At 47.7% G+C, this 15,381-nt stretch overlaps 1 protein-coding gene across 3 annotated transcripts in view; it reads right to left on the reverse strand.

Moving 5' to 3' along the window:
* LOC117895848 (serine-rich adhesin for platelets) overlaps positions 1-15,381 on the reverse strand; it is a 115,262-nt gene that overhangs the window by 26,855 nt on the left and 73,026 nt on the right. For all 3 annotated transcript variants that reach the window (XM_034803809.1, XM_034803810.1, XM_034803811.1), the window contains 2 exons: positions 7,817-7,949; positions 5,285-7,751 (listed from right to left, as the gene is read on the reverse strand). In XM_034803809.1, coding sequence (XP_034659700.1) covers positions 5,285-7,748 — 2,464 coding nt within the window. In that variant the 5' untranslated portion in view covers positions 7,749-7,751; positions 7,817-7,949. The remainder of the gene's footprint in view (positions 1-5,284; positions 7,752-7,816; positions 7,950-15,381) is intronic.

A 15,381-nucleotide genomic window follows, 5' to 3' on the forward strand; every position in this document is an offset into this window, starting at 1 on the left:
TCTAGTAGGAGGAGAGGTTTTACTGTGGTGGATAATAAATTGCACAAGAATAGATTAACTTTATTCTCTTTCTTTGACGAAATGTCTTTTTACGCTCTTTCTCTCACTATTTCATTTGGTTAGCGCATTGCCTGATCCCCTGTATCTTGCCATCTCGTTCTGTCTTTCAGGCTTCTTATGTATGAGAGTCACTCGCTCAGAGAGCGCACGCTTTGGTTCACGCTCTCGTTTTCTTCGAGGGTCTGCTCGCGAGTTTGCCAAACAGCGATGGATACGATCGCCGTGAATCTTGCAATTCATGAGAACATCAAAAGCCACCCTCGCATACGCTTAGCTTTGGCATCACTCTCTGTTCTTTGCTCTCTCTTTCTTACTCTCTATTTCGTTATTACTGTACCTGCAAGCAGAGAGTCGGAATCTAGCTGATCAGTGAAAGAGACGTTGCCTGCATAAATGACTTTCCTACTTCCTCTTTGTCAACCTCTTTTCTTGTCTATTTTAATATTTCTGTGTGCAACTCTTTGCACTTCACTTCAATTCACTTTACTGTTGAATCTCAATTTCAGTGGCACTACCACATAATGTTGAGGCCTTTTTGGCTTATTGTTTTTTGGCCAAAAGGGATTCGATGGGACTTCATTTGTGTTTTGTTTTCTTCCATTTTGGGGTTTGTTGAATGCCAAGTGGATGAAAGTGAAATGTCGCATGCAAGACACACAGACACCATCCCACACTGTACGATTCTTCTTGTTGTTTGGTTCTCTCTTTGCTTTCGTTTTTTTCTGCTCCTCTTCACTGATTTTGTTGTTCTTTTTGTAATGCAAAAAGCGCATCAGGCATTTGTATGCATTAGCTAGCAAAACGAACATTTTATGACCAACAGCGAGCGAGAAAGAGAGAGAGGGAGAGGGAGAGCAAGACGGAATGAGTGGCTTAGAGAGGGAGAGAGAGAGAGAGAGCGAGCGAGGGATAGTGGCTGGGGAATGGCTTTAGCACAAATATGCATGTCGGCACATTCTTGCATAGAATTGCACTTAAATGCAGAAAATGGCACACAGCATAAGCGCCGTCCTTCACAGGCATGGGGGATGCAGAGAGGGACAGGGACGGATAAAAACAAGAACCAAGAAATTGTGGCCAGAACTGGACACTAACAGAGCAAGCGAGACAGCGAACCAAAGAAGTGGCAGGATAGTTGAGAGAGAGGGAGAGGGAGAGCGAGAGCGAGCGCAGTTCTAGGGCCATCCCAAAGTACGTCATGAAAATCAGGAAACAGGATATATTAAGTTTGAGGAATGGACGACACTGGACACACACACACACACACACACAGATAAATACGCATACAAATGCAGCACTACTGCTGTTGTCGCAACAATAAAATAGCCGCAGCAGCAGCATGACAGGGAGGAGTAGGAGGCGGCGGGCCAACAAGAGCCGTAAAAACTGCCCCATGGCCCTGCACCCCGAGAGCCTGCGACACTTTTTATTGCCACACATAAAACAGGAACAGCAGCAGCAGTAGGAGTGTGGCAGCAACCAACAGCACGGAGCAATGGCTGCCGTCTCTGTGCGGCAGGCAAAAGTTTGCTGTGTGGCACTGGCACTGGGCTCCTTTTTCAATTGCCTGCCACAATTTCTATTAGTGTAAATATGCAAAGTACATGAAGACATGAGGCTCAACTTCCGCTGAGCATGGGGAATATAAAATGCAAAAACTGTAACAATGTTGCGCTGCCTGCCTGCCACGAAATGTACAGCATGGAGATGGTTGCCACTCTGCGTCGCAGTCTGAGTCTCTCTCTCTCTGGTATTGGCATTTTTGGAATTACTCGTACAATTGCTGGTCATATTTAAAAATCTCATTTGAAAGCGGCAAACGCTTTTCTCTCGTTCACACTTCATTTGAGAACAGCCAAAAGGAATGGACCAGCAGACCAGCGAGAGACGGAGCTCGTTGAAGTGAGACAGGCAATGAGAGAGAGAGAGAGCTCTCTGTGTGAGAGTGAGAAAGGAATTTAAAGCAGACGCCATTAAATGAATGGAGAGACGTTTGAAAACAGAGAAGAAACATTAGTGAAGCAAATTGCAATGAGCAATGAACGAGAGAGCGCGGAGAGCCAAAGGAGGAAGGAAGGCGAAAATTGTACTGAGTGGACGAAAGAGCAGGGCTAGCAGAAAGAGAGAGCGAGCAAGCGAGAGGGCATAAAGAGACAGAGTGGGAGTTTGGAGTTAGAGCGAGAGAGGGCGAAAAATGCTAATGACTTAATATCCCCATACCTCCAGCTACTGGATAGATATTCCTTTGAAATACTACTGTGTCGGCCAGCAACGTGTTAATTGGAAATGTTTCACTCGCTTTTCCTTGCGCTTCCTCGTTGAACCACCCCCCTCCTCCCGCGCTCTACCACCCGCCTGGCGTAAATTCATGCTAAATTATTTCATGATTTGCACAATTTAATGCTGCCGTGCTGCAATTTATTATTAATTTTTGCAAAGTGGAAGAGCAGGGCGGGGACTATCATTGATTACGGCATGATTAGAATTTAAAACATTTTAAATGCGCGATACGAGAAATACGAGTACACTTTTTGGCATTTGGTAATGAAATGCCAGAAATTACCAAACATTAAAGCCACTAAGTAATTATTTTCGATTGATTTTATGCAATGAAAATATAGAGAATTTCCACCATAAGAAACCGAAAGAATGGATCACCATTCATTGTTGCATCCAAATAAAATAATAATTACAATAAAAAGACTCAAATAACAACAACAATCTCTATACCAAACACAAGCTGAGCACCTTTAAAAAAGAATGCAAAATCGCTAAATTTGCAATTATTTAATGGCAGAAATATAATGGCTTCCCTTCCCCTGAGATCTACTCCTGAATCCCTCTTGGCATATCCATTTCAGTTTGTGCCAAATTTAAATCAAGAAATTGTTGTCTACCATTACAAATTCCAAATAATTTCATGGCATGGAATGAGAACAACTTTGCTACACATCTAATGGCCAATGCCAATCCCGATCCCAACTGCGAATCGAAACCATTTTCAGCCTTTTCCGAGACTCATTCAACTGCCTATGGCTGGGGCTGGATGTCTCTTGCGCACTTTCCGCTTATCAAAGACAAATATGAAATATTAATAATCCACAAAAACGCGGGACCCAGGCCGGGACCGGGATCGGGGCCGGGGCCAGGCCATGGCCATGACTCAAAAGTGGAATACCCTGGGACCCGGGGGGATCCGCCTGCCACGGGGGCGTTGTGGCATTAGAAATGCAAATTTCACCGTCGACCAGACCGGCCAGACTCTATCACTTTAATGCCTTTCACTGTGATTTGGCCCGGCTGTGTGTCTGTGCCTAACCTGGCGACCCACTCTCTGCAAAAGCTTTGGCTTTGGCTTCGGCTGTGGCTGTGGCAGACGGTGAATGCAACACGTGCGCCATAAATCATTACGGTGCGGAGAATGCGCCGAGTGGGCTCTAGGTGGGTTGGCGGGGGCAGGCGGCGCCTGCAACGGCAACTTACGCTAAGCGCCCAAAGCGAACAAATTTCAAAAATCAAATCAAAAATAGTTTGCCAACTTCCAAGTGCTTAAACCCCTGGCCAGAGCCAGAGCCAAAGCCAAAGCCGGAGCACTCACTGTCGCCCCGACAAACAATGCAACAAATTGCAGGCGGCAGGCCGGCGGGCAGGCGGGCGGCAGGCGGCTGTGTGGAATGAGGTGCACATGAAGCCGCAGAGAGCGAAAGCCACGCAAAGGAGGAACTTTGTAATTGTCTTCGCGAAGAGACACGTGGGCGCCACGAGCATGTCACCTTTATGACGCTCCCAATGGGGCACCACCATTCCTGCGGCTGCCCCCAGCAGCTGTAGCTCTAATAGACAGCCATAAGCGAGAGTCGTGGCAATTGTGGTTGGGCGGGAGGCACGCTTGAAGTGTCTCCACTCCACTCGTAAGAATTGGCATTGTCTGGGCACATTCCGGAATGTGCAGTCTTTTCTTTTTGGAGGAGGAAGGAGAAAATTAATCACCCTGATCGCACATCTTTCTTTCTTTATTTCCTTTATGCTTTAATCGAACCGAGAACCCTCCGCACTTATTGCCCTGCTGGACCCGCCACGTTTTTCTCTGTAACTTTTCCCTACTTGCAAATTTAATTGAATGAAAAGTTTCACTCGCTCGCGCGCCTTCTCTCTGTCTGACTGCCTGCCTCTGTGTCGCCTGTTAATTTGCTTTGAATGAAGTCGAACATGTGCGACACGCCCCCCAGTACTTGTGCCTGCAAAAGGGGTAAAAGGGGCAGCCTCTCCTCTGCCCCTGCATAAGGGAAGTACATAGTTTTGGTGCCATATCGCTGTGGGTCTTTGCAGCCATTTGTGGGTGCAAATGTCACGTTGACTCTGCCTCCTAGTCGCCAGTCGTAGTCGTAGTCGTAGTCGTGTAGTCCTCGTTCTGTTTGCCGCGTAGCTACGTGCCGTGGGTGGCAGGCCACCTTTTGGATGGATATGTGCGGAAAGCTTTCAGGTTTCAGTCGCTTAAAGCGGCACAGGGGGAAGCGGTTGGAGGTAAGAGTAGCTGACTGTCAGACTGTGTGTCAATAGGGTCTGGTCTGCCGACTGTAGGTCTGAGAGAGAGAGAGAGAGACTGGGGGTTCATTCTGATGCTTGATTATGGTGTTAACCCCTCCGTGAACTTGCAGCAGGTGTGACCCCATCGTTCCCCATTCAAATGTCACCATTTCAATTGGCTCCGGCTGTGGCGCAACCATTTCCACATCCACTTCCACTCCTACTCCCATTTTCATTCTCCCCCTGGGCGGGGGAGGGCGGTACATTTGTTTAATGCATAAAGTGTCGTCGTCAACTTTGCGTATACGTAATATGTATGCCATGTGCCGTGCCGTGCCGTGCCGTGCGGTTGATGAGCAATTAGCAAACAATTGCTGCATTTTCACTCAAAAATAAACACTGTCCACCCACGAACGGAATGACAGACTAGCAAAAGAATAGACACAGCCATGTGGCATTCATTTAACGACTGCGGCATGCTCTTTTTGGCAGGAGTTGGGCTTGGGGCTGTGCCCTTTCGTATGAGTTTGCTTATGTGGAACGGAAAAACTGCTTGCCTGGCGCTACTCCTTTTGCCTCATAATTAAAAGCCAACACAAGGCCAAGCGAGCTACGTGGAAATGGCAACCAGGGGACAGTTGGAATGGTTTGGTTCTAGCTTCTAGTTTCTATATGGTCTATGGTCTGCTGTACTTACCGTCTGGCAAAACGCTGACAACATGCGGGAACCGCGAGCCCAAGTGGCATGCTGCTGGATCCTCTTCCACGTACTCCTCCTTCGCTGGCAATAATAATTTTGGCAGCATTTCAGTTGCTGGTTCGCTGCTCCTGCTGCTGTTGCTGTCGCTGTTGTCAAATATTTGATGCCCGGAGAGCTGAGGCAGCAGCAGCACATCTTCATAATGCAAACTATCCGGCTTAATGTGCAACGCTGTTGCTGTTGCTGTTGCTGTAGCTGTTGCCACTGCTGATGTTGCTGTTGGTTCAGCGGAAGTTGTAAAGTTATGCTCATCATCAACGTCAGCCGCAAATGTCTCCTGCTGTGCCGCTGCCACTGCTGCTGCTCTGCCTACAGCCGCTGTTGCTGCCGCCGCTGCATTTCTCTTGCGATTGTAGTACTCATAGTTGGTCCTTGTTGTTGTTGCTTCATCAGCAGCAACAGCAGATCCAGATCCAGCAGCGACTGTGGCAACAAAGGCATGGCTGGCATCGCTGCTGTCATCAGTTGTCGCCGGCGTATCCGTTGTCGTGGCTATGATTTTATCCTCGACCATAAATTGCACTTTTTTGCGTGAACTCGTTGTGGATGTGGATGTTGGCGTCATCGTCACACCATTCGCTCCTGGTGTCGTGGACGTGGGCGTTGATGTCGCCGTTCCTGCTGCTGCTGCCGCTGCTGCAGCTGTGTTCGTGGGCGTGGCAGCTGTCGCCTTCGTTGGCGTCGGAATGTAGAACTGTGACTTGCCCGAAGGCGTCAGCAGTGGCGCCGTCGACACACCACCTTCGGGCAGCAGGATGACGCCAGCTGGCGGCAACTCCAGTGTCGATGGACGCCGCTTCAGTATGGACTTGATGGCCGGCATTGTGGGCGTCACAGTGAGCAGCGTAAAGGCCGCGGAGCCATCATTGCCATCATCATCATCATTCTCATCATCATCTTCTGCATCATTCGCAGCGTCCGTGGGTGTCGCCTTTGAGGGACTTACTGCAGGCATTGTGGCAGTTGCAGGCACTTCCTGGTTGTTGCCTGTCGCCTCATCCGCTTTTTTATTGCGTGGCGGACGTCGCGGCCCCACCACAGGGGGAGCAGCCGCCAGCGGGTCCACCGAAGAGCCGGAGGAGGCGATAATGATTCGCTCATAGCTGTCACTCGAATCGGATGGATCGATTGGCTTCTCCTTGCCCAGGCTAATCCTTTGGCCGGCTATGGCCGTCACATTGCTGCCGTAGAACTTCTTGCGCTTCCCCTGCTTCTCGCGCTGCTCGCTCCGCTGGCGCTCCTGCTCGTCGTCGTGCAGCTGGGCATCGGCCACATCGAAGTCATCCGCATAGACGGAGGACTTGCCCGACTGCTGCTTCTGCTTCCCATTTTCAATTGAGATCAGGTCGTAGGGATTGACGTTGCAGCGCAGAATGGAGCGGCGACTGCTCCCAGTGCTGGAGGCTCTGGCGGTGGTGAGGCCGCTGCCCCGCAGCAGTGCATCATTGTCCTCCATCAGCCAGCAGTCGGCGGGCTCTGGTGCCGCAGAGGTTACTGCTGCTGCTGGAGGGGCAGCAGTCGAAGTTCCCTTTGACGGTGGCAGCGGTGCCCTGGTCCGGGTGCGACCCCTCGTCGTGGATATTGTGGCCGTTTCGCGGCTACGTGACTTGCCCTCCTTGCTGGGGGAGTCCTTGCTGCTGCTGGCACTCGTCGGCTCTGGCGAGAGGAGTCGCGTGCGTCGCATCAGGTCATAGGGATCCTTCTGTGGATCCAGAATGGAGGGACGTGATTTCTTTGTGGCACTAACCACACGCATTGTGGCAGCCATCGGTCGGCTGCTCCTGCCGCTGCTGCTGCTGCTGACAGCTGGCAGCCTGACAGTGCCCCCGCCCATGGTGGCCAGGGGCAGGCGTGAACCTTTGCACTTCTTGCACACGCTCGCCTTCTTCACGTCACGTTTCGTTCCGTTCAGATACTCGGCGCACGAACAGATCACCACGGCCAGGGCGCCCCTCAAGGGGGAGTCGCCGCCTCCTCCTCCATCCGTGGCAAAGATGGCCGCCGCATGGGGATGATGATGGTGCTGATGATGATAGCCGTAGGAGGGACGCGCGGGTATGCCCCGCACAGTGCCATAGATCCAGGGCTCAGCATACTTCATGGAGCGCGACAGCGCGCTGGGCAGGAACTCGGCGGCAACGGGCGGCGGCAGCTGATACGCGGCCAAATGGTGTCCATGATGGCCATGATGCTGTGGCAAGTGTTGGGCCAACTGCTGTTGTTGCAACTGTTGTTGTTGCTGCTGCTGCTGGTGGTGGTGCTGCTGCTGCAAGTGCAGCTGCAGCTGCTGCATGGCCTGCATGCCGCTGACAGTGCCTAGAGAGGCGTCTCCACCGCTGTGTGGACTGCTGCCGAGTGTCTTGAGCCGTTGACTCCACGATTTCTTGGATTTGTCATACATGAGCTGCAAGAGTAAATATTCCACCAGTTAAGGGGCTCCATGAAGAGTGATTCTCAGTGCGGACTTACCTCTCAGTGTTGGTGGTTGGTGTCGTCGTCGTTCCTGCTGCCGTTGCGCACATAATATCCAATTTAAATTAATGCCTTTGATGCACTTTGACCCTTCCTGTTGCTCCTGATCCTTTGTTGCTTGTGCAAAAAACTAAAAGATAAAACGGCAAAAATTATTAAAGCGCAACCGTCCAGCGGGAAATCCGTTTAGAAAAGTTTTATTATTGAAAAAGTTCAAAATGCGATTATGTGTGTGTGTGTGGGGTGAGGGTGGGCTGTGGGCTGTGGGCTGTGGGGTTGGGTTTGGCTCCATTGTTTGCCTCTCACTTTCAGCTGGAGAGCAGAGCAGCTGCTGATGGAAAAGAGTTGATGGAATGTTTCGGGCGGATTAAACCCATGAAACCCCATGGAAAATTGATTAAAACTTGTGCTTATTTTTCAGGTTTTTCGTCTTAATTAAATAATCTCCGGACAACACTTTAGATAATTGTAGGGCTTGTCCCGCCCATTTTTCAAGCGAACATTTTCAATCTGCAGCAAATATTTGAAGCAATCAAAAAAAATGGAGAACATAAACCGCATTTTGGGAAAGTTCTCCGCTTTTCACTGGCTTTCACTTGGGTAGAGAATGGAGCGAGAGAGAGTGGAGACTGTGGAGTGTTGTGCATAAAGAGATTGCTGGCCAACACCTACACTCTGTGCACACTGACAGGCAAAAGTGTGCGCTCGCCCGTTCCTTGCCAACTTTGTTTTCATTTGTGGCCCAGAGTGAATTTGTTGTCATCATCATCTCGTGACCACTTTTTACAATCAACGGGCTCACGCGGCTCGGCATCAGCGAGAGGAGAGTTGCTGAATGGATTTGTGTGTTGCAAGCTTTCGAGAGAGCGAGCGGCGGCGGCCATGGCTTGACGTTGCGGATATTAATCAAAATGCAGTGCGGTGCAGCAGCAGCAGCAGCAGCACTCCCACGCGGCCAAAAAAAAACCAAACTAAAGCCCGAGCCAGAGGTGTTGGCATACTTTGGACTTGGCTTAGCCTTGGCAACGCCAGAGTTTAGTTTTCCTTTTGTTACTGCTGCTGCTGCTGCTGCTGCTGCTGCTGCTGCTGTTGTTGCTGTTTTCTTGAGGTGCCCCGCTTGAAAAATGTTGATAAATGTTGACAATTTTTCCGGCAACCACTCGTGATAAATCTAATTTTTCTCCTTCTCTGAAGCTCTGAAAACTCTGGGTGCTCTGGCAGCTCTGGTAGCTCTGGCAGCTCCGAGTTCTGGTTTCTAGGGTCGTCTGTGGTCGGGTCCACTGCTCAACATCAACCTCCCACTCCCAGCTGCCACATTTTGTACTGCGTTCTTTCTCCAGTTAGTTGCATTGTTGTCACCTTTCAGTTGTTGTTGGCTGCTTGTTGCCACCTTCAGTTTTTCTTGTTGCCAAGTTGTCGCTGCCGCTGCCAGTTATTGTTGCTGTGTTGTGACTGTTGCTCTCTTGCAGTTTTGATTACAGTTCCTTCTCCTTGTTGCTGTTGCTATTGCCTTTGTGTAGGTGTGAAGTAAAATTAAAAACGTGTCATTTTTTGCTTTATCGCCCTGACGCGGCGATGGTGGTGACCCAGCAACAGCAGCAGCCCATGGCCCATAGCCCTGTCATAGCAGGGAGAAGGCAGAAGGCAGTGAAATTTAAGCCACTTTTGGCCGTTGCACTGCTGGCCTGACTGATATGCTGGCTAGAAGATTGTTTGTTAGGTCCATTGTCCCTTCCTTTCCTTTCTTTGCAGGCTTCAGGTTTCACAGCTTTTTACATTTCTCAAAAGGGAGCAGCGAACCCTCCTCCTTCCCTGATGGATGTTTGGTCATTTCCCTATGGTTTTTATATTTATTATACACAAAAAGCCAATCAATCTGCTAGCCTTAGGGTTAGATTATCAGTTTATGCGGAATAATCGCTGCGCTCGATGCATATTTTAGGTCATTTTCATTATTCAAGGCTTCAAATGTAAATTAATTGCACAAAAATTAAACTGACGCACATAAATCTGTCAATTAAAATATGTTTTACAACTGAAAATTTGCTGTTGAATTTGTTGTAGCGGAGAACTTGCCCTGTCCTTTAGCATTCAACTTTCCTTACACTTCTCTGCATCGAATTTCTGGCTTAATAATTCAATTGACTTTGACTTGAGGCAACGTATTCATTCTTGTTTGAGGTCATTCTTTGCCTCTTTCAGCTCTTCTGCAGATCAATTTTCACACTATTATTTGTGGCATATTCTGGCCATCTTTTGCATACAATTTTAGGCATAGTTTTAGTCTTCTTCAAGCCATCTTTGCTGCATATTTTTCCTGTAACTAGAGCCAGCTTCTACCTTTTATTTAAACCATATTTGAAGCATAACTAAAGCTAACTTTTTGCCCCTATGTAGAGGCATCTTTCACTCATATTACAAACATTTTTCTATACTTTGACAAGCCATCTATGAATTCCTTTTTGAACTATGTTTCTACTCTTATTTCAGACATCTTTTTACTCTTATTTCAGACATCCATTCTCTCTTATTTAAGGCCATCTTTTTACTCTTTTTTTTTAGCTTTTTTAGCTCATGTTCGAGCCCATCTTTAAGTACACTTTTAACTTGTGTGCGCTGTCAAATTCATTATTCATTTGGTTTAATCAACACTCAAACCTGAGATGCAAAAATCAAAGTGAAGAATTTACATTTAAGCGGATTTAAAACTGTAATTAAGCATTCTCCCCCTCTGCCCTGCCTATGTATCTTCCTAATCGTTTTTCCTGGCGGCCGCTCAATCCATTTTCTTTCTAGCTTCATAATTTTTCACGCTCAATTGGCCGCGCAGCTCCAGGAGAGAGTTCTCCCGGAGTTCTTCCCCTTCCCGCCCCTTCGCTGTGCGTTTTTTTATTCGCTGCATTTGCTCCAAATGCAATTTGTCATTATAAATTTACGTCAGTTTAAGCAAAGGCTAAGGCGGCACAGGGCAGGGACGCCCAAAGGGGGTGGCAGCAACTTGCACAAAAGTTTTCACAGAGAAAATCGCAGGAAGAAAAAAAAACAGCAGGGGAAAACTACTGCATTTTTCAATATATTTTCAAGTTCTCTCTCACGCGCGCTCTTTCTCTCTTTCGTTGCACAAAAGTTCTTTCCCTTTTTCCTTGGTTCATTTCGTTTTTTGTTATTGTCTGGGCCCACCCACACGAAAACTTGCAAGCGCCACAGATTGATGGTCATATGAAAAAGTAGTTAACGCCAAATCGAAATCGAAAACGAAAACGAAACTGTAACTGAAGTTCCTCCAGCCAGCAGATGGAGAGCTGAGAGCTAATTAAGTGGCTGAGGGTTAAAGTTTAATATAAATTCAAGTAATCATTTGCCAATTTACAGGCAAACATTTAAAATGCAATTACAGACGAGAGTGGCAGCGTTGAATGCCACTGAGAGAGTGAGTGGGAGAGAGAGAGACAAAGAGGAGATCAAATTGAGATACAAAGAGTTAACAGTTGCTGCGCTGTAGCTGAAGAGCGGGCTGGCTGCTGGCACAGAGACAAAAGCAGCAGCAAAGAATCTTCTTTTGGTCGTGGCACTGCCATTGAAGTGATGTCCAGCATGTGGCTCTGTGCTCACTGGATTGAGATCAGGCCATAAGCGGCTTAGCGGCCACAGCCTGCAGCTCCTCCTCGTGCTCTCAGGTGTAACTCTGGCAACGCAGCAGCAGACAGCAGACAGCATCAAGTATCCGCTCTGCTGTGCAACTTCAAATTAACAATTTCATTTAGCTGCTTGCCAGCAACTTAATTTATTCAACTGATGACGTCGACGTTGCACTGCAGGCAGGCACCAAAAACAAGAACAAGAACACAAGAAAATGAGGGACAGGCATAAGTGCACGAGAGAGAGCGAGAGAGTAAAGCAGCAGACGACGACATAATCACCGCTTTGAAGCGCCAAATTTACGCGCTTGCCAACGCTCGACTAAGCGCGGCTCAAGCTGAGAAAAAGAGGGAAATATGGGAGGGAAGGGAAGACACAGGCAGCGAGAATCTTAGCGAAAGAAATGCTGAAGAAGAAACAGTTTATGGACACTGTGAGAAGTGTCTGAGAGGTTAGAAATTGAGAGGAATGAGGAAGAGCAAATGTACATATTTATGGGTTGATTTTTATCTTATTTGAGGAAGCAGAAATATGGAGTTGATCTCTGCACCTAAGCATGTTTCATCTGCCTCTAAAGCTTCCCTAAATGTGCCTCAAAAATACTTAAATAATTCCCCATTAAAAAGAGAGTCTCACATTTGTTCCCAGTGCATAATCCCAGACATCTGCACACGGCAAGCGTTGCAGTGGAAGAAGCGCAACAGCAGGCAGCTTTATACCAAGCAGGAAGAGCAGCAGCAGCAGCTGCCTTAGCCTCAGTCTCAGACAACAGGAGCTGCAGCAAGAGGAGTTGCAGCAGCAGCAACAGCAACAGCAGGGCGCTGCTCTAAGTCCTCGCTGACGGCGACGTGTGCAACTTTGACGCTTCCTGCACTGCAGCCACTGCTGTCTGTTCCACACCAAAAAAGGGACTCCAAAGGAGCAGACCCAGGGATTGCACAGGGCAGACCCGAAGGAGACGAAGATGAAGTGCCTGACTGCTGACTGGCAGACTGGCAGACGAGACACGAGACGGGCAGACGACGCTCGACTCCAGCAGGCACTCTATTTATATTGAATTAAATTTATTGAAAAACCTAATGAGGCCCCGCTCTGGCCTGCTGCTGCTGCTGCCATCAATTGCTGCCTCGTTTTGGCCACAATGCTGCACGTGAAGGCAAACAGTTAACGGATTTATGTTTAGACAAATTAATTTATGTGTGTGCCAGAGAGACGCGTTCCGAGACAGAAATGAGCAGAATAGTTGAGTAAATTATGGCTCAAAATTAATGTGGCAACTTTTTGGGGTGGCATTAAAGTAATTTGCTAAAATGTTCTCTGTCAGGCAGGGGGCTGGGCTGCTTGCACAGATGACAACAAAACTAATTGAATTTGCTACTTGGTGAAATGTGAAATGTTAACAAGTTTTGTGTTGCATTTGCGGGCTGGGCTGTAGGCTGAGGGAAACTTTTGCCAGCCACACACACAAACAAATTGACAAACACACACACAAACACACACACACACACACACATTAAAGTGCAATGACAGTTGCAGGCGACACAGGGAAGACGCTGGCAAACAGCAGCAGGCAGGCAGCCATTAAATTTGCGCAATTAACCAGACCAAGCCAGCAGACGCCGACTCCTCCGGTGTCTGCGAGTTGTGCAGTTGCAACTTTGCTAAACTAATTAAAATGCATATTCTTCTCCGCCCACTCACTCTCACTCTAACTGTGTCTCTCTCTCTCTCTCTCTGTCTTTGTCTGTTGCTGCAACATAAATGCGAAAACTTTCGCTTAGTCGCCAAGTAACCAGGCAGCAACAATGCAACTTTGCCGGCAAATGGGATAGGTAAACAAATGGGGAGGCAACTCCAAGTTGTTGGGGCAGCAACCAGCCAGCCAGCCAGCCACATGCACGTTCTGAAACTGCCACACAGTCCTACAGAGAGAGAGAGAGGGGGGAGTGGGCAGGGAGATGTGACTGTACAGCAGACACGTTGATGACAGTTTTGGTCCAGGGTCCGTCGTCCCCCTTGCAATTTGTATAACATGCTGGGGCACTCCACCCCCCTCCCCCTTCCACAGTCGCTAAACTCGGCTGCTGCTCCTACTGCTCCTTGGCATTTTGTTAAAGCAAAACTTTTTGTAAACTCATTAGGGCAGTTGGCCAAGCAGGCAGCCAAGCGTCGCTCTGCTCTGGTCTAACCAAACACCGGCCAGCAGCAACAACAACAGCAACAGCAACAAGCAGGGGCCACAACTTTTCGAAAGAAAACAGCCAACCAGTGACAGGGAGCAGGCAGGCTGGCAGGCAGGCAGGCAGGCTGAGGCCCAGCCCAGAATAAACAAAGGCAGAGAGTGAGTGCGAGAGGATCACCAAGATAAACAGGCGGCAACTTCTTATGCAGCCACGAGCCCTCCCCCCACACCATTTCCTTACTGTCGCTTTTCATGCGGCTAAACATGCCCCATGGTGCAGTTGGAATTTTATTTATTGCATTAACTCGAGCAGTTGGCTGTGGCACGGGGCTATTGCTGCCCCTCTTTCGTGGGTGTTCTCTCTCTCTCCCTCTCCTTCTGTTCTCTGTCCTGTAATAAACATAATGAAAATGATGCACATAATGAAGCCCACTAATCGACTCGACAAGTCAGCAAAGTCGTCGTCTAAGAAGTCAGCGTGCCACTGTGGCGGCTTCTGCTTCTGCTTAAATTTTACATTTAAATTTGCTGCTTGCTGCAGGAAGTTTGAACGATTAAATGTCCTAGCAATATATATTCGTAAATAAATCAATTTTATAGAAAATTAACATATGGCAGTGGTTGCTCTCTCTCTCTCTCTCTCTCTCTCTCTCGCTCTGACTGAATTCCTTTGGCAAGGAAAATTGATTGGGTGGAAAATTTAATGTGTTTGTGCGTGCGACATTTTTCATAGCATACTTTTGAGTGTTGGCAAATTGCAGCAAACACGCACAACACAAACACAAACACAAACACACACACACACACAGACATGTGCATAATTGCTGGAATATATATATATATATCCCCGATCATCCTATGTGGCATGTACACATGTAAGGCTGTAAACACATATACATTTTAATTGTTAACACTCACATTCACTTTGACACAGTGCCGACAGAGAGAGCGAGAGAGAGAGAGAGAGAGAGAGAGCGAGAGGCAGGCGGCAGGGCAGTCGCCTGAGGTTTTTGTTTGAACATTGCACAACTCATTTCAATAATAAAATTGACTTACTGGCCGCATTATGTGCGCCATTTATTTATTATGGCCCAAAGGGGTGGCAGGCAGCGAGTGTTTGTGTGTGGAAAGGGAACTCCATTTATTAATATTATTTTGAGTGAAAATAATTATGTTCGGTGTTAAGTTAAGTGTAAAGCACTTTGTGCAAAATGATTTTCCAATTAAACTGCTGCCGATGCTGCTGCTTGCTGCTGCTGCTGCTGCTGCTGCTGGAACGATCCTCAATCGAACCGAAATGAACCCAAAAAGAGGCGAAAATTTCAATGTCTGGCTCTGGCATTATAAAGCTAAAAATATATACAGCAAAATGTCTACCAGTTCAATGTGCTCTCAAAAGAGAAAATTACACACACAGACACACACACAGACACACGCTCGTGAATTGCTAATGGATTTGCGGTCGAAAGGTGGGAAGGATTTTCAAAGCAGCAACAAAAGATGATTTGTCCTGACACATGTCAAGGCGCTTACAAACAAAAACAGACTTAGAAACACACACAGACACACAGAGAACTCAATTAGTTGTTGCCACAAATTGCCCTCAGTTTGATAGTTGAATTTTGGTTGACCCTACGACCCCCTGCCTAAGTTTGTGACTACGAAAAATATTATTTCCATGTAATGGTAGAGTAAATGTATTGAAATGTTTGTGTAAATCTTAATCTTAAATAATTAAATA

This window comes from Drosophila subobscura, chromosome J (assembly GCF_008121235.1).
Source record: "Drosophila subobscura isolate 14011-0131.10 chromosome J, UCBerk_Dsub_1.0, whole genome shotgun sequence".
NCBI lineage: Eukaryota > Metazoa > Arthropoda > Insecta > Diptera > Drosophilidae > Drosophila > Drosophila subobscura.